The 24,982-nt window shown below is 42.3% G+C and overlaps 2 protein-coding genes across 3 annotated transcripts in view; one reads left to right on the top strand and one right to left on the bottom strand.

Moving 5' to 3' along the window:
* Positions 1-18,757, bottom strand: part of LOC110485623 (leucine-rich repeat protein SHOC-2) — a 28,466-nt gene extending 9,709 nt beyond the window's left edge. Inside the window, exons 1-2 of one of the 2 annotated variants that reach the window (XM_090204387.1) lie at positions 18,455-18,757; positions 3,348-4,034 (exon numbers count right to left, since the gene is read on the bottom strand). In XM_090204387.1, coding sequence (XP_090060513.1) covers positions 3,348-3,623 — 276 coding nt within the window. In that variant the 5' untranslated portion in view covers positions 3,624-4,034; positions 18,455-18,757. Of the gene's footprint in view, positions 1-3,347; positions 4,035-18,089; positions 18,207-18,454 lie in introns of those variants that run through there. The other variant, XM_090204386.1, reaches the window with a different exon arrangement.
* Positions 18,758-23,441: 4,684 nt separating this feature from the next.
* On the top strand, positions 23,442-24,924 carry LOC110485621 (BBSome-interacting protein 1). Its single transcript, XM_036949254.2, has 3 exons — positions 23,442-23,564; positions 23,770-23,834; positions 24,383-24,924. Exons 2-3 carry the CDS (start codon positions 23,789-23,791, stop codon positions 24,544-24,546), a joined length of 210 nt encoding a protein of 69 aa, XP_036805149.1. The 5' UTR covers positions 23,442-23,564; positions 23,770-23,788; the 3' UTR covers positions 24,547-24,924.
* Positions 24,925-24,982: the final 58 nt, after the last annotated feature.

Raw genomic sequence — 24,982 nt, 5'->3', positions numbered from 1 at the left:
GCCAAATTCTCTAAAATCACATTGGATGTGGCTTATGTTAGAGAGATTAACATTAAAATTCTCTGGCAACAGCTCTGGTGAACATTCCTGCAGTCAGCATGCCAACTGCAAGCCCCCTCAACTTGAGACAACCATGGCATTGAGTGACAAAACTGCACATTTTAGTGGCCTTTTATTGTACCCAGCACAAGGTGCATCTGTGTAATGATCATGCTGTTGAGTCGGCTTCTTGATATGCCCCACTTGTCAGGTGGATGGATTATCTTGATAAAGGAGAAATGCTCACTAACAGGGATGTAAACAAATGTGTGCACAAAATTTGAGAGAAATAATCTTTGGTGCTGTGGAACATTTCTGGGATCTTATTTTTTTTTCAGCTGATGAAACATGGGACCAACACTACATGTTGCATTATATTTTTATTTATATATATTTTTTTGAATATATAAGACAGATTGTTCAGCAGTCGGATGGCACGCACTGCTATAAGTCACTTTGGGTTAAAGTGTCTTCTAAATGGCATATATTACAGGTTTGTTTCTGCAAATAAAAGTCCTGGGCGGGCCGCCTAAGTGGCTTTTTTCGGGCTACCCTTGTCCAAACAGTATCCCCCCTCCCAAAAAAAACAATTACATTTAAAAAATATATATATATATTGAATATAAATATATAGAGAGACTGGTCTTTTGCAGGAACTATTTAATGAAGCTGCCAGATTTTTATTTAAAATGTTATATATATATATATATATATATATATATATATATATATATATATATAAATAATCACACACTGCTCAAAAAAATAAAGGGAACACTTAAACAACACAATGTAACTCCAAGTCAATCACACTTCTGTGAAATCAAACTGTCCACTTAGGAAGCAACACTGATTGACAATACATTTCACATGCTGTTGTGCAAATGGAATAGACATCAGGTGGAAATTATAGGTAATTAGCAAGACACCCCCAATAAAGGAGTGGTTCTGCAGGTGGGGACCACAGACCACTTCTCAGTTCCTATGCTTCCTGGCTGATGTTTTGGTCACTTTTGAATGCTGGCGGTGCTTTCACTCTAGTGGTAGCATGAGACAGGAGTCTACAACCCACACAAGTGGCTCAGGTAGTGCAGCTCATCCAGGATGGCACATCAATGCAAGATGTGGCAAGAAGGTTTGCTGTGTCTGTCAGCGTAGTGTCCAGAGCATGGAGGCGCTACCAGGAGACAGGCCAGTACGTCAGGAGACGTGGAGGAGGCCGTAGGAGGGCAACAACCCAGCAGCAGGACCGCTACCTCCGCCTTTGTGCTAGGAGGAGCACTGCCAGAGCCCTGCAAAATGACCTCCAGCAGGCCACAAATGTGCATGTGTCTGCTCAAACGGTCAGAAACAGACTCCATGAGGGTGGTATGAGGGCCCGACATCCACAGGTGGGGGTTGTGCTTACAGCCCAACACCGTGCAGGATGTTTGGCATTTGCCAGAGAACACCAAGATTGGCAAATTCTCCACTGGCGCCCTGTGCTCTTCACAGATGAAAGCAGATTCACACTGAGCACATGTGACAGACGTGACAATCTGGAGACGCCGTGGAGAACGTTCTGCTGCCTGCAACATCCTCCAGCATGACCGGTTTGGCGGTGGGTCAGTCATGGTGTGGGGTGGCATTTCTTTGGGGGGCCTCCATGTGCTCGCCAGAGGTAGCCTGACTGCCATTAGGTACCGAGATGAGATCCCCAGACCCCTTGTGAGACCATATGCTGGTGCGGTTGGCCCTGGGTTCCTCCTAATGCAAGACAATGCTAGACCTCATGTGGCTGGAGTGTGTCAGCAGTTCCTGCAAGAGGAAGGCATTGATGCTATGGACTGACCCGGACCTGAATCCAATTGAGCACATCTAGGACATCATGTCTCGCTCCATCCACCAACGTTGCACCACAGACTGTCCAGGAGTTGGCGGATGCTTTAGTCCAGGTCTGGGAGATCCCTCAGGAGACCATCCGCCACCTCATCAGGAGCATGCCCAGGCGTTGTAGGGAGGTCATACAGGCACGTGGAGGCCACACACACTACTGAGCCTAATTTTGACTTGTTTTAAGGACATTACATCAAAGTTGGATCAGCCTGTAGTGTGGTTTTATTTTAGTGTTCCCGCAAAAGACCAGTCTCAACGTCAACAAGGAAGAGGTGACTCCGGGATGCTGGCCTCCTAGGCAGAGTTCCTATGTCAAGTGTCTGTTCTTTTGCCCATCTTAATCTTTTATCGGCCAGTCTGAGATATTGAGATATGGCTTTTTCTTTGCAACTCTACCTAGGCCAGCATCCCGGAGTCGCCACTTCACTGTTGACGTTGACACTGGTGTTTTGGGGGTACTATTTAATGAAGCGTCCATTTGAGGACTAGTGAGGCGTCTGTTTCTCAAACTAGACACTAACGTACTTGTCCTCTTGCTCAGTTGTGCACCGTGGCCTCCCACTCCTCTTTCTATTCTGGTTAGAGCCAGTTTGCGCTGTTCTGTGAAGGGAGTAGTACACAGCGTTGTATGAGATCTTCAGTGTCTTGGCAATTTCTCGCATGGAATAGCCTTCATTTCTCAGAACAAGAATAGACTGACGAGTTTCATAAGAAAGTTCTTTGTTTCTGGACATTTTGAGCCTGTAATTGGACCCAAATGCTGATGCTCCAGATACTCAACTAGTCTAAAGGCCAATTGAATTGCTTCTTTAAAATCAGCACAACAGTTTTCAGCTGTGTTAACACAATTACAAATGTTTTTTTTTAGCCTTATAAATTAATAAACTTGGATTAGCTAACACAACGTGCCATTGGAACACAGGAGTGATGGTTGCTGATAATGGGCCTCTGTACGCCTACGTAGATATTCCATTAAAAAAAAATCTGCTGTTTCCGGCCTATAATAGTCTTACGTTCATTAACAATGTCTACACTGTATTTCTAATCAATTTGATGTTATTTTAAAATGGACAATGTTTTTGTGCTTTTCTTTAAAAAAAACAAGGACATTTCTAAGTAACCCCAAACTTTTGAACAGTTATGTATGTATGTATATCTCTCTCTGTAAGTTCAAAATTAATTTCCATGTAAATGGACAATAAAGTATATTGTATCACACATTCATTTTCTTCTGAGTTGCCCCTGCAGGAAACAAACCCCTTGACCATAGCGTTGCAAGCACTATGCTCTACCAACTACCACATAGGAACACAAATAATGAGTCTAATTAATATGCGTTTCGATAAAAAAAATATTTTCAGCCACAAATAATGTGTACGTTATGATACATTAGGCTGTGTGTTTTGTGATAAAGTGTCTTCATCTCATCTTACCTCGGCGTTGCTGGACTTCTTGCGTGTCCCCGGCGCCGGGTTGGGCCTCTTTATCGTGTTGTCCACGGAGAAGGCGACGGCAGGCGACGCGGAACCTGCATCCTTCTTTCCTTCTTTGGCGTCTTTCCCTTTGGCCTTGGGATCCTTGCCGCAATCTTTGCCGCCTAAACCAGCCAGAGCCTTGGCCTCTTTTTCCCTTTCTTTCCCTCCTGTCGGACCTCCTTTCAGGTCCTTCTCTTTCCAGTCTTTGTCTTTGTTACCTAAAGTACTACTCATGGCGTCGACGTGATTGTCGGTCCCCCTGCGGAGTCTCTCATGGGACCGCAACTCCCCAACTGTCACTCTCCTTGGTTTGTTTGGAGTTTTCCCTCAAAAAAGCAGTCAACCGACAAGTAGGCGTGGAGAGGGATGAGAGTAGGAGACGACCTTTATAAACACACCAGCTGATACATACCTGTGTGGGCCTATACATTTACTTCACAAATCAATCCCTGTGATCCAAGCGGTTTCGTTTCTCAGAACGCCATAGGGGAGTAAATCCTTTGAAGCTGTGACTTGACAGGAGTGGTGATGGCAGCCATGGGCCACCTAGTTGTTTGAACTGCAGACGATTCCCCCCAGTTCGGTTTGAAGCCAGTTCAGACTAGAAAGGTCATCGAGGTTCTCATCCTTTGGGCTTTTTGAATGCTGTTGAATAAAACATAGACAATGAGTCAAAAGGCTGTTCAACGTGATCATATTTGAAATGACGAGTCAAAATCACATTTGATATCTTAGTGAATAGCCGTAAAAAAAATAACTATTTAAAAAACGAGGCAGGTGGATGATATTTTAGGCCGATATTCAATATCATTAAAGGGGCAATCAGCAGTTGCTACATTAATTTTTGGACTAATGATATGTACCCATTGATTCTTGATGAATATACACTTAAAAATGCCTCATGAGCTTAATTCAACTGTCACACCCCAACAGAACCCGAAACATAAGCTTGTTTCACTCCAATGTTAAAACAAAGTAAAATGTAAACAAACACTATATAGCCTCAAAACATGGTTAAAACTAATGTTGATATCATGGATGACTAATCCTTGCATCCAAAGTTGTGTCTATGAATTTGAGAGTGAGTCAATGTCTCCAGCCCCATGCCTCAGCTTTTTACCTAACCAGGGGTGGGGAGTACGCATTGCTATTGTTTCTACTACTGATTGCCGCTTGAAAATGTGAACATTTTGATAACAGAATTTCCCCAGAGAGCCATGTACGCATTAATGTATCAATTTTAAAAATCAAACAATACATTTGACTTTGTTTTTAACAATCTAACTACAAAACATAATGGTAATAATTTGATTTGAATGGTAAATCTCTTGTAAATGAAGATGGCATACGCCTACTCACAATACAGGTAAATACATATTCAATAGGGGCGTGTGCATGCATCGAGTTATTGATCTAGTTTTGGCTGATCAGTGGAGTCATACCTTATTTACATAAGTATTCAGACCCTTTGCTCAGGTGCATCCTGTTTACATTGATCAACCTTGAAATGTTTCTACAACTTGATTGGAGTCCACCTGTGGTCAATTCAATTGATTGGACAGGATTTGGAAAGGCACATATAAAGGCCACGCAGTTGACAGTGCATGTCAGAGCAAAAACCAAGCCATGAGGTTCAAGGAATTGTCCGAAGAGCTCAGAGACTGGATTGTGTCGAGGCACAGATCTGGGGAGGGGTACCAAAACATTTTTGCAGCATTGAAGGTCCCCAAGAACACAGTGGCCTCAGAGAAGGGCCTTGGTCAGGGAGGTGACCAAGAACCCACACTCTGACAGAGCTCCAGAGTTCCTTTGTGGAGATGAGAACATTCCAGAAGGACAACCATCTCTGCAGCACTACACCCATCAAACTTTTATGGTAGAGTGGCAAGACAGAAGCCACTCCTCAGTAAAAAGGCACATGACAGCCCACTTGGAGTTTGCCAAAAGGCACCTAAAGACTCTCAGACCATGACAAACAAGATTCTCTGGTCTGAACCAAGATTGAGCTCTTTGGCTTGAATGCCAAGCGTCACATCTGGAAGAAACCTGGCATCATCCCTACGGTGAAGCATGGTGCTGCCATGCTGTGGGATGTTTTTCAGCAGCAGGGACTGGGAGACTAGTCAGGATTGAGGGAAAGATGAACGGAGCAAAGTACCAAGAGATCCGTGATGAAAACCTGCTCCAGAGTGCTCAGGGCCTCAGACTGGGGTGAAGGTTCACCTTCCAAAAGGAAAACGACCCTAAGCACTCAGCCAAAACAACATAGGAGTGGCTTCGGGACAAGTCTCTGAAAGTCCTTGAGTGGCCCAGCCAGAGCCCGGACTTGAACCCGATCAAACAACTCTATAGAAGCCAGGAGAAAGTTGTGCAAATATCCATCCAACTTTACAGAGCTTGAGAGGATCTGCAGGGAAAAATGGGAGGATTTTATTTATTTTATAAATTAGCAAAAATTTCTAAATAACCGTTTTTTTGTTGCTTTGTCATTATGGGGTATTGTGTGTAGATTGAGGGGGAAAAAACAATTTAATCAATTTTAGAATAAGGCTGCATGTGGAAAAAGTGAAGCGGTCCAAATACACAATATATTAATATTGTGTATTTGGACCGCTTCACTTTTTCCACATGCAGCCTTATTCTAAAATTGAGGCCACGCCTACTGATTAACAACATTTGCATAGAAGCATCACTCCGGCATGTAGGCACTGCTGTTAGTTTGAGGATATGAAATAACATCTATTCAATGTAAATAGTGCTCGACGTAACTTCATGATTTGTGATCACGGATGCTTATGAAACTAGTATTTTTGTCATTTTCAGTTAAAAAAAAATTTTTTCTCTGCAGTCAGGACAGAACTGGAAACAACTCACCTACCAGGACAAAATTCAAAACAACTCAATTGGCTAGTTCGGCCATCTGTCAAGAAATGGGCGGGTTCTAACTTGTATCCTACTGCTACGATTGGATAGCATGAGGCTGTAACTCTGTTTACTTTCACATCTCTCTCCATCGCTCATATCATTTGGTGCTGTGTACTGCTACTATGACAACTAGCTCAATGGCATTTGCTACCAAGCCATAAATGTACATAATATCTAACAAGGACAAGTCTCATTGCTGAAATTGGTGCATTGCTGAAAATGGTGCAAAACCAGCTAATGTTAGGAGCTAATAGCCAACGTAGCTAGCTATTTGATATCTTAGGACCATGCTTATCTAGCCAGCTAGCTAGAGTAGCTAACATAGCTAGCTAGAGTAGCTAACATAGCTAGCTAGAGTAGCTAACATAGCTAGCTAGAGTAGCTAACATAGCTAGCTAGAGTAGCTAACATAGCTAGCTAGAGTAGCTAACATAGCTAGCTAGAGTAGCTAACATAGCTAGCTAGAGTAGCTAACATAGCTAGCTAGAGTAGCTAACATAGCTAGCTAGCTAACACCACAGATGACATGGCTAATAATCGTAATCTTTGCTAACAGGTCACATGTGCTTAGCTAGCTTATTTTTTTCCACCTTTATTTAACCAGGTAGGCTAGTTGAAAACAAGTTCTCATTTACAGCTGCAACCTGGCCAAGATAAAGCAAAGCAGTGCGACACAAACAGCAGAGTTACACATGGAAAAAACAAACATACAGTCAATAAACGCAATAGGAAAAAAGTCAATATACAGCATGTGCAAATGAGGTGAGGGAGGTAAGGCAATAAATAGACCAAAGTGGCAAAATAATTACAATTGAGCAATTAAACACTGGAGTGATAGATGTGCAGAAGATGAATGTGCAAGTAGAGATACTGGGGTGCAAAGGAGCAAAACAAATGAATAATAACAGTATGGGGATGAGGTAGTTGGATGGGCTATTTAGAGATGGGCTATGTACAGGTGCAGTGATCTGTGAGCTGCTCTGACAGCTGGTGCTTAGTGAGGGCGCTATGATTTTTGCAATTTGTTCCAGTAATTGGCATCAGAGAACTGGAAGGAAAGGCGGCCACAAAAGGAATTGGCTTTGGGGGTGACCAGTGAAATATACCTGCTGAAGCACATGCTACGGGTGGGTGCTGCCATTGTGACCAGTGAGCTGAGATGAGGCGGGGCTTTACCTAGCAAAGATATATAGATGACTTGGAGCCAGTGGGTTTGGCAGCCAGCCAAAGTGAGGGCCAGCCAATGAGATTATACAGGTCACAGTGGTGGGTAGTATATGGTGACAAAACGGATGGCACTGTGATAGACTGCATCCAATTTGCTGAGTAGTGTTGGAGGATATTTTGTAAATGACATCACCCGAAGTCAAGGATCGGTAGGATAGTCAGTTTTACGAGGGTGTTTGGCAACATGAGTGAATGATGCTTTGTTGGGAAATAGGAAGCCGATTCTAGATTTAATTTTGGATTAGAGATGCTTAATGTGAGTCTGGAAGGAGTGTTTACAGAACCGTCCAGAGTAGTGATGCTGGATGGGCTGGTGGTGATTGGTTGAAGAGCATGCATTTAGTTTTACTTGCATTTAAGAGCAGTTGGAGGCCATGGAAGGAGTGTTGTATGGCATTGGAGGTTTGTTAATACAGTGTCCAAAGAAGGGCCAGAAGTATACAGAATGGTATTGTCTGCGTAGAGGTGGATCAGAGAAACTCCAGCAGCAAGAGCGACATCATTGATGTATACAGAGAAAAGATTCAGCCCGAGAATTGAACCCTGTGGCACCCCCATAGACTTCCAGAGTTCCGGACAACAGGCCCTCCGATTTGACACACTGAACTCTGAGAAGTAGTTGGTGAACTAGGCGAGGCTGTCATTTGAGAAACCAAGGATGTTGAGTCTGCCGATGAGAATGTGGTGATTGACTGAGTCGAAAGCCTTGGCCAGGTCTATGAATACAGCTGCACAGTATTGTCAAATCGGTGGAGATTATGATATCGTTTAGGACTTTGAGCGTGGCTGAGGTGCACCCAGACCAGCTTGGAAACCAGATTGCATAGCGGAGATGGGATTCGATCTGTTAACTTGGCTTTCGAAGACCTTAGAAAGGCAGGGTAGGATAGATGTGTCTGTAGCAGTTTGGGTCTGGAGTGTCTCCCCCTTTGAAGGGGGGGATGACCGCGGCAGCTTTCCAATTTATGGGGATCTCAGACGATATGAAGGAGGAGGTTGAACAGGCTAGTAATAGGGGTTGCAACACTTTTGGCTGATAATTTTAGAAAGAGAGGGTCCAGATTGTCTAGCCCAGCAGATTTGTAGGGGTCCAGATTTTGCAGCTCTTTCAGAACATCAGCCATCTGGATTTGGGTGAAGGAGAAATGGGGGAGGCTTGGGCAAGTTGTTGTGGGGGGTGCAGTGCTGTTGACCAGGGTAGGGGTGGAAAGGTGGAAAGCATGGCCAGCCATAGAAAAATGCTTAATGAAATTCTCAATTATCATGGATTTATCAGTGGTGACAGTGTTTCCTAGCCTCAGTGCAGTGGGCAGCTGGGAGGAGGTGCTCTTATTGTCCATGGACTTTTTGGCGTTTGTGGTGCAGGATGCACATTTCTGTTTGAAAAAGCTATCCTTTGCTTTCCTAACTGCCTGTGTATATTGGTTCCTAACTTCCCTGAAATCATGGGGGTTATTCGATGCTTGCTTACTGCATGCATGTCCGGGCACGTCGACACAAGCCTTATTATTAGTGAATTAACTAAAATATTTTATTTTGGTCAATTCATCCATTTCTCAATACTGCACCTTCCTCCATTTCTCAATACTGCACCTTCCTGTTGGAGAATGAGCCAGCTTGCTGCAGTGGTTGATTTTCCCAGCTAGACATTCCTCAGCATTGTGCAATTAGAGCTAGGGCTATCATATCATGGTATTTTTTACAGTACATTTTTTCTGCATTTCCTGCACTTATTTGAGAATTTCCACACTGCCACATAGGACTGCACAATACAGGCAACAAATCTAAGCCTTATTTTTAACCAAATGTTTCAATTGCGATTTAGATCAAAAACACTTGTGTGAACTGTTGGAATCATGGAAGTAGAATGTGGGCACTTAGAATACAGTGTTATTTGACATGACAAGAAATGAAAATGCCAGGGAGGAGTTATTGTGACAGGGTAGGTACCAAAGTGTTAGTCAGCATTTCCTAGGGGACCCTATAATCTTTGCTTACATTAAAAATGTTCCTTCATGTAGCCAACATAGTCATGCTTAGCCTATTCCTCTTTGATTTAGAAGATACTGTTGCGCAAACAACATGGTGATTTAGGCCTACACCATCACTGTTATCAAGCTGTATTAGCTAGCTTTGCCTCAGTACATTTATTAGCTAGCTAGCGAGCTAACTAGCGATTAGCGGCTAAAACTTGCTAAGAAAAGACAAACACATAGTGTAGTTATAGAACGCTTGAGGATTTACATTAAGCACAATGTATCGTCATCAAATGAAACAGCATCGTACACGCAACCATGTTGATGACAACTGCATTGACCATGCAGATTGAACGCAAGAGTCTCATGGTGAAGCAACAACAAATGCGCTCCTTGAATGAAAGGGGGCGGGGCTAAGTCAATATGGGAAGCGGCATGGAATGCGAGAGCGGAGGGGGATGACTCAAGTAGAGGTAACTATAAATATTTTCATTACACACGCCATATCACATTTACAAACCAAACAAACAAATACTGTTATAGAAGGTAAAAAAAAAAAAAAAAAGCACTAAACAGTCCATGGATCAATACCGGTATATAGTAAAATACGGTATACTGCCCAGCCCTATGTGCAATGCTCGTGGCTCAGGCTGGCATAGCAGCAGCTTTGCTATGTAGAAGGACTATCAGCTAAACCGAATAGATAGGGGCCGATAGAATAGAAATGGCCAATTTTGTCCTGATACGTCGGCTTGGAAGATTATCGGTCGTTCTCTAAATCCTATCATTTGACAACATTGCAATATTATTTGAGCTAGCTGGCTGTACCAAAACTACAGTATTTTTCCATCACAGCTTGTTCAAATCGAATTATATTTGTCACATGCCCTGAAGACAACAGGTGTAGACTTTACTGTGAAATGCTTACTTATGAGTCCTTTCAACAACAAACAAATAATAATTACATTTTTTAAAAATTGCAAATAAGAAAAAAATGAAATACTGACAATAAAATAACAATAGCGAGGCTATATAAAAGGAGTAGAGGTAATATGTACATGAAGGTAGAGGTAAAAGTAACTAGGCAGCAGCGTATGTGGAGAGTTTGAAAGTGTGTCTATGTGCGACTGAGTGTGTGGTGTCATAATGCATGTGTATGTGTTGGAGCGTCAGTGTAGTCACTGTGTGGGTAGAGTCCAGTGAGTGTGCATAGAGCCAATGCAATAATGTGTCTACATCTTTTTAAATAGGGAGACAATGTTTTCAGCACTTATTTCCATGACTGATCAAAACCAACTTAAAATAGGTTATTGATTATAGATCTACCTGTTAAATGTACCTGGCTATATAAATCATCCATATATACACTACCAGTCAAAAGTTTTAAACCCTTGAATTACTAGGTGTTCTTTATTTTTAATATTTTCTACATTGTAGAATAGTGAAGACATCAAAACTCTGAAATAACATATGTAGTAGCCAAAAGTGTTAAACAAATCAAAATATATTTGAGATTCATCAAAATAGCCACCCTTTGCCTTGACAACCAGCTTCATGAGGTAGTCACATGGAATGTATTTCAATTAACAGGTGTGCCTTGCTAAAAGTTCATTTGTGGAATTTCCTTCCTTAATGTGTTTGAGCCAATCAGTTGTGTTGTGACAAGGTAGGGGGTATACAGAATATATATTTTACCAAATAGGGCTCAAGTCCATAATATGGCAAGAACAGCTCAAATAAACAAAGAGAAATGACAGTCCATTATTACTTTAAGACATGAAGGTCAGTCAATATGGAACATTTCAAGAACTTTGACAGTTTCTTCAAATGCAGTCACAAAAACCATCAAGAGCTATGAAACTGGCTCTCATGAGGACCGCCACAGGCAAGGAAGACCAGAGTTACCTTTGCTGCAGAGGATAAGTTCATTACAGTTACCAGCCTCAGAAATTGCAGCCCAAATAAATGCTTCAGAGTTCAAGTAACAGGCACATAACATCAACTGTTCAGATGAGACTGAGTGAATCAGGCCTTCATGGTCGAATTGCTGCAAAGAAACCACTACTAAGGGACACAAATAAGAAGAGGAGACTTGCTTGGGCCAAGAAACCCGAGCAATGGACATTAGACCGGTGGAAATCTGTCCTTTGGTCTAATGAGTCCAAATTTGAGATTTTTGGTTCCAACCGCCATGTCTTTGTGAGACGCAGAGTTAGTGAACGGATGATCTCTGCATGTGTGGTTCCCACCGTGAAGCATGGAGGAGGTAGTGTGGTGGTGCTTTGCTGGTGACACTGTCAGTGATTTATTTAGAATGCAAGGCACACTTAACCAGCATGGCTACCTCAGCATTCTGCAGCGATACGCCATCCCATCTGGTTTGCGTTTAGTGGGACTATAATTTGTTTTTCAACAGGACAATGACCCAAAATACACCTCCAGGCTGTGTAAGGGCTATTTGACCAAGAAGGACAGTGCTGCGTCAGATGACCTGGCATCCACAATCACCCAACCTCAACCCAATTGACATGGTTTGGGATGAGTTGGACCGCAGAGTGAAGGAAAAGCAGCCAACATGTGCTCAGCATATGTGGGAACTCCTTCAAGACTGTTGGAAAAGCATTGCATGTGAAGCTGGTTGAGAGAATGCCAAATGTGCAAAGCTGTCAAGGAAAAGGGTGGCTACTTTGCAGAATCTCAAATATAAAATACATGTTGATTTGTTCAACACTTTTTTGGTTACTACATGATTCCATGTGTGTTATTTCATAGTTTGTCTTCAATTATTTTTCTACAATTAGGAAAATAGTATATATATATATATATATATATATATATATATATTTTTAAACCCTTGAATGAGTAGGCGTGTCCAAACTTGACTGGTACTGTGTATGTATATGTAAATAAATATGGGATATTTTCCTTCAACCCTATCACCCCTCCCATAATTGGATTAAACTAATGAACACCACCACTTAGGCTTCTACTTCCAGCTTATACATACTATATACATTTTACAGACACATTATATTTTACATTAGTTTTGTTTGTCTTTAGTCCCATCCTTCAGCCCCACTCAACCCCCTCCCATCTATCTCTGAACACCATCCAGTTGATTTCTATTTGCCATATGTTGTTTTTTTATAACATCTATTTAACTAGGCAAGTCAGTTAAGAACAAATTATTATTTACAATGACGGCCTAGGAACAGTGGGTTAACTGCCTTGTTCAGGGGCAGAACAACAGATTTTTAGGTTGTCAGCTCAGGGATTCGATCTTGCAACCTTTCAGTTAATGGCCTAAAGCTCTAACCACTAGGCTACCTGCCACCCCAGGCTGTCAGCCTAAGAGCTGTAGGGCTAAGAGCACCTCCTGTTTACTCTTAATACCATAACTTACTTAGGCCTATATTTCAATAGGCTACAGTACTGCATCAATAAATCATGAATTCCTTCATGATATCACACAGCATACAAGTCATTCATGATTTGAAATGCAATCAACCATTTTAGTTTTAAAATAAAATATAGTGAGCCTTGAATAATTAGCGTAAACAACAAATAAACCATTCCATTTCGGAAATTTAATTCACGAACGTTACAACAAACTCTGGTATGCTTATAATTTAGTGTTGTTTACATTGTTCCAAACAGTCCGAAAATGTTTATTGTAATCTTAACAGCCCCTGTTTGGCACACATAATATGCACATACTGCTTGCTCCTTACTTTATTTTTCTTGATCTCCAGTATTTTCCATAACTAGTCACTCATTCCACACATCTGACTTCCCCTTTACCTACTGAGCAACCAGTAAACATTCCCTCATTTTGCTGTAACGTGTTAGTGTTCGGAGTTTGTTATAAGCAATTATTGATGTGATTATGATATGCTATAGGCCAGGCCCTATTGGTGACACGCATGCAATACATGAAGGCAGCAAGGATTGAGGGAATGTTTTTCCTAAACAAATTAAGGATTTCAGCAACGACTTTTCAGTCAGAAATGACTGTTGCAGCTTCAGCAACACGGACAGCGCGTTAAACACTGTTAATGTTCTGTGATGGTCGCTGCAGCAGGGAGGATTGCGATCGTCCTCCCTCTAGTCATTTGTGTCTTAATTATTTATTTGAACAGTTTGCTTAAAGCATCAGACAAGCTCAGTGCATATCTGATTTGAATAAAGCACATAGGATTGTGTCTATATAATGGAAAAATACACATTATAAAATGTCAACCAAATAATTGGTCAAAAGAACAGACGACTCGGTTGACCAATATAGAATTGTTTTCTTCTTCCTGGGGACAGCTCTAATCAAAATACATAGAATCACAATACATATTGTATCGGCGCATAAGTATTGTGATAATTTCGTATTGCGAGGTCTCTGGCAATTCCCAGCTCTATTAGTGAATAAGCTAGGCCATAGGCAACTTCAACAGGTTAAGTGAGATGACATTGTAAGCCAATGAATGTACTACAATAGCTACAAGTGATGTTGAGAAAACCTGGTAAGTAGGTTGGCCTGACTTATTAACCTAAAGGTCATAAAAGAGAAATTGACAACAACTGTCAAGAGCTTCAACATCAAAATGATTTATATAAAACCAAAGGCTCTTGGTTTCTGTCTTTGTTCTGTCCATAGAAATAGATTATCTAGGAAAGGTTTGGAACCTCTAACCCTCATTCTAGTTCTGTGGTTCCATCTCACAGCCTGTAGTACAGTAATAGCATCATTTGTATGTAGTAATAGGCTACAGTATGAAGCCTAATAAAGTTGTCTTTTATGCTCTAGGTATGCGTGTGTGTAGTGTAGAAAAAGAGCAGGCTTGGCAACAGATCAGAGCTAAGGGAAAGGTTAGCACTGCTGCTGAGAGTAGGTGTTTGTGTGTGTCTAATCTTTGGGAGGAAGCGGTCTTCAAAGCATAAGACTCATAAAACCTATAGGGGTAGAAAGGGGTCCTGTTGATCCCGTTAATGACAAAGAGATAAGCTTAAAGGCCCAATTTCTGCTGTTTTTATATCAAATAAATTCTGTAATAGCTCACAATTAAAAATGGTCAAAAATAACAAATATTGCTTTATTAGCAAAAAAAACGAAATTATTTTGCTAGGACTGTCAGAGTGGTCTGAGTGGGGAAACTGGAAACTTGCTGTTATTGGCAGAGGTTTGTAACTCTGTTATTCATCTATTAATTCATGTTCCCCTAGTGATGTCATCAGGCAAGCTGAAACTCCACCCATGCAAAACCAAGTGATTAGAAGGTCCTGTGTAGATTGTATTTTCTACTAGCAACTATCAGGAAATAACAATGATCAAATGCGTTCACACTTTTACAGTGTTAGTTTCATCAGCTGTTGTACAATATTATACAAAAACACAGGAAAAACTGAATGTTGACTACACAGGGTCTTTAATATTGCTCTGTAGGTACATTTTGTGCTGCTCTTCTCAGTAACAGTTATGTTCACTCAACAGAGAAGTATCTAGCAGCACGGACTTCACTGACTTAGGATAACTGTGAACTCTATATTAGGCTACTAATAGAGAGAAAATAGATGGTGAATATTAAAAATACATAAATAACAATGAGACTGTATACTGTGAACTAGGCCTAGAGCAAAGCAGCAATCACCGAATGACCTCTGACTCAACCCAGATTCTAATGAACTAAGAGAAAGGTGATGGACATTGAATATCAAAACACATGACTGTATAAAATAATAGTTGGTTGCATCAAAGCAGGCAGCTTCTTTGTATTTTCTTTTGGGTCCCTCAAATAGGGTCGTCATTACTTGCCACAAAGTCATAAACCCTGTGCCACAAAGTCACTGCTAAACTTAAGACCAAAAAGCACATTTGTGTTTTCATGTAGAGTATTTTTACGATATAGCCAATTTTGACTTTGTGGCATTGGTAACTTGAGGGTTTCCACAAATAGGGTAAGTAGGCTATCACATCAATCATGTCTTAGAAAAAGGCAACTATGCAACACGGCAGTGGGGTCTGGGGTTGCCTGGCGACTCATTCTGAATTTCATTTTGCTGCTCTAACTATCATTCAGTCAGACTGCCATCGTAGAAGTCCTTTCTGCTGACGTTAAAGTGAGGGCCGTTACACAAAACAAGTCATCTGCGATTGGATTGTCTCTAACCAATCAGAGTATCAAAAGCAATGACCATTTCTGAAACACCGCTTTACCCACGTGTTCAGGCTCTGGCCACACCCTTCAGTTACTGGAGCCAACCAAAACGGTTTGAACGTGTTCGCATTCGAGAAGTCCTCTGGGAGGAGATCAAATTCAGACTCATTGTGGAGAATACATTTTAATGGGCGTGGCGTTTGGCCGGAGAGATGTGGATTGGTGACCAGGCATAGTCTGGGGTGCATCAAGTGTCAAAATCCCAACAATAAACATGGCAACGGCAAGCAGAGAACTAACCTACTGGCCCTCACCTAAACAAGCAGTGGGTGTGATGTCAGGGTTTGTTTATTCTTTAAATTCCTCTTCAAAATCATAAAATGTACCCAAAGGTTTGAAACAAACATGAGCTAGTTTAATAATATGCAGGTGACCGAACCGAAGGAGCACGCTCTCTCACTCTCTCCCCCCCAACTCCAGAAAAATTACTTGTGGGCGAAGTCATGCTGTAGAAAAAGCACATAAGGTCAAGGGTCACGGAGCGCAGCAACTTTCCAGTTATTTTTCATCACTGACTGACTAAATGTATCATTCCAGATTCCACTCCATGGAGAGGAACCAAAAGGAGAGGAACCAAGTTTGGGATGAATGACAGGCAGTGCAATACATGATATACATAAAATGAGAAGGCTGGACACCATTTTCCTCTGATTATTATGATGATGATCCACCATCATCACTGTAGCTTTCCTCAATTCACGTGCCAATTGTTAAGCCTCTACTTGTATAATGTAGCCTATAGCCAGTTGGTGGACATCTTGGGCAAAGCAAGCAGTCACTACTACCAATCCTGCCAAGTCTTCCCATGTTGTTGCGTCATGTTTGCTCAAGACTGGCCAATTTTCTTCTTCTCTGTCCTCTCCCTTTGAGTATTGCATAAGTATACGCATATATCATCATCACTGGAATAAAGTTGGAATAACACATGATATGATACAATCACTACAATTGTGCAAATACATTTAGTTGCCAGATTTGTGATTGATTGTTCCAAAGTCCTTAACCCCCAATCTCCCCATGTCCACTCCTGAATGAATGAATGACAGACAGAGTTTATGTCTGCTCTCTTTCCCTTGCATATCTTTTTTCATTTTACAAAGCATTTAGCTAACTAGGCAGGCTTAACAACTCTCTCACTGACTGACTATCAAAGATGATTACAACCAATAGGCCTAATACTACGCAGCTCCTGTAATGTGTGTCTACATTTGACAGTGATGGCAAGAGATGCACTGGTGAGGTGGCAGGCAGCTACTAGCTACATAACCAGCCCACAGCACAAGCAGGATGTAACCGTGCCAATGACAAATCCGTGGAAAGAGAGATTATCGATAAAACCGGTGCCACAGTTCGTGGAAGTCAAGTTACGTCCAAGATCACGATTGATATGCGTAAAAACGAGACGCAAGCCAACCTGTGTGTGTATGATACAGCAGCAAACGATGGGGTGGTCCTGCTGTTCTTGTCAGAGCCACATACTAACGTTAAGTTGCTTAGTTAGCCAGCCTACGAACTGGCTGACATAAACTAGCTAGTTAGCTATTGATTGTTTGGGAAAAGTAGCCGCAAATAGCTAGCCATTCTTAATTTAGTGTCACCCTTGTCGTGTTAACAAAATCTGTAAGCAAGCTAGCTAAATCATTTCAACTCGTCATGAAATCAAAAAACGAAACGTCAACACATCAAGCTAACTTCAGAAGCTAAGTGAGGCTGGCAAACATTTTTTGCAACCATTCAGTCAAATCGTAGAGCAAACAACTTGGACAACGTCATATCTAGGTACAATTCTGGTAGAGGAAACAAATATCAGTCTCAGTAGCTAGATGGCCTTCTTATTTATAAAAATGTATTGCTAACGTTAACCTCCAAGCTCACATACCCGAGCGTTCTGACTGCGCGGTTCCCGTAGGCCCCACCAAAAGCAGCTGTCAGACTTGGAACACCATCCCGACAATCGCGAGCCTATCACGGGGAAATAAGCAAGCACGCAACCCCACTATCGCGCTGCTCAATCCTGTAGCTACCTTCTTCAACTGTACTGACACCTAAATAATAACAACTATTATGTTCAAATAGTTAGTTTACAGATTGACACTTGGTCATTCAAGACCGTTTTCGCGTCAAGCATTTTCGCAGCGCCCTTTTCTCGCTCTCGTAGTGAAATGAGGAAAAAATAAAACATTCTCAAAACAGCGGCCATTCCGAACGAAGCTTGAACAAAAGAGTGCAGTTCTCAGCCTACCGAAAGGTTGCGTCATCAACCAAGCTATGCGGATGACAAAAGGGACATTTAAGAGGCCTACTATAAAAACATCAGCTTGATTTAAAGGTGTATTGAAAGGTATGAAATAATATAACTGTTTTACCTTCAGAGGTGTGACTCTACCATCCCTGCTTCCTCCTCTTTCCTACCACTGCTGTTGCTTGGGTCCCCTCCCTACCACCAAATTGCGTCACAAGCACGCATTACCAATGTATCACGAGACTTACTTGAACTGAAAAAGGTGTTTGGGTGAGTGTAAGTGAAAGTGGTGAAAATGTGTAATTTAGCTACCTGGCATATTTATTGTCATCATAAAAGTGTAAAAGTCAGAAAAACCCGGAATATAACTCAAAGCTTTTTCCTGGGAAAGAAATGGAATGTTTGAAGCAAGCATATATTGCTCGTAGGGTTTAGTATAAATTCGTTTATATTCGTATTCAAACAGTCAGTTAGAATAATAATGCATACCCGAAGAGGTTGGATTAGGTCTGCTCCATGAGCATCTATTTTAGCCACGACCCGAGCTGCCAACTCTCACGCATTGGCGGTGAGACACGCATTTGACCCTGTTCTCACGGCACAGCTTTTATATCACACGCATTGAAAAGTACTGATTTTATTTGTCTAATTATTCAATTGTATAGACAGCGCGTTCACTTTTCAACTGTGCTCCAAATCGTTTTGAAATCAGGGCATCTGCGCCTGCAATGTAACATCACGAGCAGAGCCTTGTCTTGCCACAGCACTGTGAACAGCGGCACATTGAAGCATATGATTGGCCTAATTATGTAAGAGATCAAGGGGATTGGAGGCATGTTTTAAAGAAACGCCCCTCAAGATTTGAGTGGCGCTAAATAGAGGGAGAGACCACGTTCTGTGCTGAGGTGTGTGCACAACGGTAGCGCGCGGTTTTATGTACGATGTCGTCAACAAAATGTGCTTGCTGTTACTGCCTTCCCTATTGCAGAATCCAGATTTTAGACAGCATGTACTAATGTCGATTTCCTCCACGTTTGCATTAGTCCCCTCGTTTGGTGATTGGCATTTAGGTTGTGACAACGAACAGGCAGCAGACAGACCCACACAGTTTTAGTAGGGAAGTTTGGCATTGTGACCTAATTGGTAACTATAACAAATAATTTGGTCAAACAGATTGTGAACCCAACACTACGTTTGATTCAAGAGGGGGGACAAAACAATAGAACAATTATTTGGTTTTGGTGAAGGGGTAGATTTATGTGATTTTCAGGAGATTGTATTATCTATTTACTTTATTTAGTCTGATCAGTGGATCAATTCTCATTCTTAACATTGGGCTAAATTTTCAGCAAGAACACTACTGTTATTCCCCACATGTATTTTATTATTCAGCTCCTTCCCAATTTTGCTAGTGTATTTAAGTAAGTGAATTTAAGTAAGTGAATTTAAGTAAGTGTATTTAAGTAAGTGAATTTAAGTAAGTGTATTTAAGTAAGTGTATTTAAGTAAGTGAAATCTGATATGCTGACCTGTGTCTTTGAAAATGATTTTTTTATTAGAATTTTTTTATTTATTTAACCAGGTAGGCCAGTTGAGAACAAGTTCTCATTGACAACTGCGACCTGGCCAAGATAAAGCAAAGCAGTGCGACACAAACAACAACACAGAGTTACACATGGGATAAACAAGCTACAGTCAATAACACAAGAAAAAAAAGAAAGTCTATATACAGTGTGTGCAAATGATATGAGGCTATGTATTTTTTCAGCCGGTCATGAACAGTTTTGAATACGTCATACAAATAAGCATTGGATATTAAATGCTCCAGGAATCAAATATAATTTTTGACATTGTAGAATTGTGTGGCGGTTCTAGCTTGTATGAACCCCTGTGCTAACTTGTTGTATTGCTCCCTGGGCGAACCCCTGTGCTAACTTGTTGTATGGCTCCCTGGGCGAACCCCTGTGCTAACTTGTTGTATGGCTCCCTGGGCGAACCCCTGTGCTAACTTGTTGTATGGCTCCCTGGGCGAACCCCTGTGCTAACTTGTTGTATGGCTCCCTGGGCGAACCCCTGTGCTAACTTGTTGTATGGCTCCCTGGGCGAACCCCTGTGCTAACTTGTTGTATAGCTCCCTGGGCGAACCCCTGTGCTAACTTGTTGTATGGCTCCCTGGGCGAACCCCTGTGCTAACTTGTTGTATGGCTCCCTGGGCGAACCCCTGTGCTAACTTGTTGTATGGCTCCCTGGGCGAACCCCTGTGCTAACTTGTTGTATGGCTCCCTGGGCGAACCCCTGTGTTAACTTGTTGTATGGCTCCCTGGGCGAACCCCTGTGCTAACTTGTTGTATGGCTCCCTGGGCGAACCCCTGTGTTAACTTGTTGTATGGCTCCCTGGGCGAACCCCTGTGCTAACTTGTTGTATGGCTCCCTGGGCGAACCCCTGTGCTAACTTGTTGTATGGCTCCCTGGGCGAACCCCTGTGCTAACTTGTTGTATGGTTCCCTGGGCGAACCCCTGTGCTAACTTGTTGTATGGCTCCCTGGGCGAACCCCTGTGTTAACTTGTTGTATGGCTCCCTGGGCGAACCCCTGTGCTAACTTGTTGTATGGCTCCCTGGGCGAACCCCTGTGCTAACTTGTTGTATGGCTCCCTGGGCGAACCCCTGTGCTAACTTGTTGTATGGCTCCCTGGGCGAGCCCCTGTGCTAACTTGTTGTATGGCTCCCTGGGCGAACCCCTGTGCTAACTTGTTGTATGGCTCCCTGGGCGAACCCCTGTGCTAACTTGTTGTATGGCTCCCTGGGCGAACCCCTGTGTTAACTTGTTGTATGGCTCCCTGGGCGAACCCCTGTGCTAACTTGTTGTATGGCTCCCTGTGCGAACCCCTGTGCTAACTTGTTGTATGGCTCCCTGGGCGAACCCCTGTGCTAACTTGTTGTATGGCTCCCTGGGCGAACCCCTGTGTTAACTTGTTGTATGGCTCCCTGGGCGAACCCCTGTGCTAACTTGTTGTATGGCTCCCTGGGCGAACCCCTGTGCTAACTTGTTGTATGGCTCCCTGGGCGAACCCCTGTGCTAACTTGTTGTATGGCTCCCTGGGCGAACCCCTGTGCTAACTTGTTGTATGGCTCCCTGGGCGAACCCCTGTGCTAACTTGTTGTATGGCTCCCTGGGCGAACCCCTGTGTTAACTTGTTGTATGGCTCCCTGGGCGAACCCCTGTGCTAACTTGTTGTATGGCTCCCTGGGCGAACCCCTGTGCTAACTTGTTGTATGGCTCCCTGGGCGAACCCCTGTGTTAACTTGTTGTATGGCTCCCTGGGCGAACCCCTGTGCTAACTTGTTGTATGGCTCCCTGGGCGAACCCCTGTGCTAACTTGTCATTTTTATTCAGACATTTGGAACAACATAAATAAAAAAAACTCAGAAATATAAAAATAAGTAACAAAGACAAATAACAACAAATTGTAGTTTATAAATAAAAAAAAAATATATAATTTAATTATTAAACTATTACCCTATTGCTAACAAAAACACACAAATAAAACTAAATTGCACCAATCCTATATCACACGAATACACAAAGAGAATAACACACTTATTGAGAAGAGAACCTGATTATTACACTATTGAACTTCAAACAAGAAACACACACAACTAAATTGCACAACTAATTGCATTACTAATTGCATTAGTACTGTACTAAGTTAGAGGTGCGCTATTTGATAGATTCCCCGCTACCCCTACCTCTGGTTTCCAGTGGGGAGACCTGAGGTCAACCTACCCCCGTCCCACTCCCCATCTCATACAAACTAGAATCAGGGCGCCCAGTCCGACAAGGTTGATTGACCCACAGTCCCACACGGTGACATGATATTATTGACATGACGTGCAAATGAGTGATAGAAAACCATCTCGCAAATGTCACCATTCTGAATATTTGTTGTTTCTTTGTGTTTTTTAAATTCATATATATATATATATTGTGTGTGGACTCCCCATGCCGCCCCCGGCAAGATGCTGCCCTGGGCGGCTGCCCATGCCGCCCCCGGCAAGATGCTGCCCTGGGCGGCCGCCCATGTCGCCCCCGGCAAGATGCTGCCCCGGGCGGCTCCCCATGCCGCCCCCGGCAAGATGCTGCCCCGGGCGGCTGCCCATGCCGCCCCCGGCAAGATGCTGCCCCGGGCGGCTCCCCATGCCGCCCCCGGCAAGATGCTGCCCCGGGCGGCTGCCCATGTCGCCCCCGGCAAGATGCTGCCCCGGGCGGCTCCCCATGCCGCCCCCGGCAAGATGCTGCCCTGGGCGGCTGCCCATGTCGCCTATGCCTAAATCCGCCACTGGTGTGCATGCTAGGCAGAGATGGTAGGGGGTCTCACAACTCATAAACGCATCATATCAAATTCATTTACGCTTACGAGTTGAAGATCCTTGGCATCATCTTACTGTACATAGACAATAGTTTTGTCTATGTAGAGTAAGATGATGCCACTGATATTCAACTAGTAGGCATAAACCACCTGAATATTGATAATTATTCGATTTTTCTTGAAGGTTGGGTGATCTTGAAAAATGTATTGTTATAACAACAACATTTTCAAACACTTAGCACTTGGAAAATATACAGGGTCAGGGGTGGCCAACCCTCTTGGAGAGCAAATTACATTTTCTTCCAGCCTGATTTTAAAGAGAGTTCACCCAAATTACAAAATACAAATGTTTGTGTCCTTACCTTGAAAGCAGTCTATGGACAAGGAGAGTGCAATCTATAATTTGGTTACCCACTGTCATGAACCGTTAATATTAACATTTCCTGTGGAGAGCCTTGGTGTAGTGGTACATGTCCTTGGCACATGTCACATACAACTTTCCACCCGAGAACAGGGATCAATCCCTACTTCCAACCTTCCCATTGTTTCTAGCATTTGCCTGTCTCCCTATATCATTTCATTATTGTCTGAACAAAGTGTAAAATTACTTAAAAAACATGTTTACAAAAAAATATTAGCATACTTTAAATGTCAAAGTAACAATGTCGTTGAAATCTGAGAGCTCGTTTCATGTTCAAAGCCTCCTGTGGTTTTTATTTTCTTATCCCCCCCCCCCTCCCTCCCCAATTGGCCTAAGCCATGTCAAAATATGTAGAATTCCAGGAAATTAGCTTTAAAACTAACATTTTACTGGTGGAGGACCCCTAGCCCCCATCTAGGGGTTGTGCCAGGAGGCAATGCAACTCGCATAGCAAATCCCACTCCAAGCTTTCTTTAAAAGTTGGCAGCCCTGCACTGCCTACCTCTACATATGACATATCTTCTCATTCCTTATTTTCTCTCTAGGTTAGATAGGATATGTTTAAATTAAATTATGTAAAGAAAATTCGTGATTTCTGTCTTTATCACATTTATATGATGTGTAGTGTTTTTTTTTTTTTTTTTAGATTTTATGAACTCAATATAAACTTCCAACTCTGCCCACCAGATGGCTGCAATGCGATGCACTGTTTCTAAACCGGGTCGTAAAATCGTAGAAGAAAAAGCTAGCTGACAATCCCGGAAAGGAACAAACATTGGTTTGTTTGGCTTGGCAACCCATCACCCTGAGGTAATGTTATGGTTATGGTCAATTTCGTGACGATAACATCACGTACCTATATGACTGAAGAAGGATGAATAAATATGTTTTGAATCATCAGTGACTAAATAAATCGTGTAGTAGCTAACTAAGCTCAACAACAGTTGCTAGCCATCTTATCGTGCCTTAATATTTTGCCAGATGCCAACTATAATTATTCATGCTTTTATTTCAGCTGGGCCTAACAATACACAATGCCTGAAGTCAAATCGATGTTCAGAGAAGTGTTGCCCAAACAAGGTGAGTAACGACCATTATCAATAAAGTCTGTGGTATAAATGAGCAATTTCGTCTATCATGCAACTCAACACAGCCACCCCTTCACTTCTGCAGTGACGTTAGATGCTCTAAAATACCGTAAACACATTCCTTTCAGTAGAAGGAACACCTCGAAACACTGCCAAGTGTGTGCCGACCGATGTTATGTTCCTTCAGGTTTTTACTCCTACTGAAAATACCTCTCTGCTATCTACTGTTGAAACCGGTCACTGACCCCAAAATATACACCTACGCGTAGCCCACCAGATTAGTTTTCTCTTTACCTGAAAACTTAACTACAGTATGTTCAGAGAAAAACTGCACAGTGCTACAAGAGTATACCATGTTGATTATATTGATCATAGTATTGAGTCTATTCTATTAAGACAGTCTTGGTAAGTGTACGAGTTGGTTCATTCCTAGGCTTGTGGCATGCAGGAAACCTGGGTTTGTCTTATTTTCTGGATGCATTCTGATAACTAGAAGACAAGCCTGTAACTTCTCACTCTTGGTTATGCTACCATCCAAAGGGCAGTTGTCCATGGAGGATGTCCCCACCATGGTGCTGTGTAAGCCCAAGCTGATGCCTCTGAAATCAGTCACCCTGGAGAAACTGGAGAAGATGCAACTGGAGGCCCAGGAGGCCATCAAGCAACAGGATCTGGCACTGAAAGAGCAGCAGGAGACACAGTAGACATGCAATGGCAGCCCATGGAGTAGTAGGGTCAGTAGACACAAAATGGACAATAGTCAGAGTAGTTTTATTATCAAGCAACAGGAACTGAATGAGCCACAATGGAGGACAGTAGCTACACAAGTAGACACAAAATGGACTACAGACAGAAGTTAAGATGGATACAATGGAGGGCAGAGGTTCACACTAGTCACAACCTAATATTGCAATATAGCACTGTTGGCATCAATCTCATGGATTATTTTGATTGCTGTGAATGTATAATAGCCTTGTAATTATGGGAAGTCTTATTTCTGAGAGAAGTTGAATTGGAGTTTAGGTAAATAACATCTGTTGTGAACATGTTCTTCAAATAAAACTAAGATTTATTTCCCCTTTTATGGTGTTTTCTAAATCTAGTACCATGATTCAAGTCATCTTTCATCTACTCACACAA

Source organism: Oncorhynchus mykiss, chromosome 17 (genome assembly GCF_057628025.1).
Source record: "Oncorhynchus mykiss isolate SJ-2025 chromosome 17, ASM5762802v1, whole genome shotgun sequence".
NCBI classification, from domain to species: Eukaryota; Metazoa; Chordata; class Actinopteri; order Salmoniformes; family Salmonidae; genus Oncorhynchus; species Oncorhynchus mykiss.
Note: the sequence above shows the minus strand (reverse complement) of the source record. Positions and strands in the feature narration are given on the sequence as shown.

What these genes read in the sequence shown, in the direction of transcription:
- LOC110485621 (XM_036949254.2), top strand. Translation starts at nt 23,789, where the DNA reads ATGCCTGAAGTCAAATCGATGTTCAGAGAAGTGTTGCCCAAACAAG. An exon ending in AGAAGTGTTGCCCAAACAAG is followed by an intron (nt 23,835 to 24,382) that starts GTGAGTAACGAC and finishes TACCATCCAAAG; the next exon opens with GGCAGTTGTCCATGGAGGAT.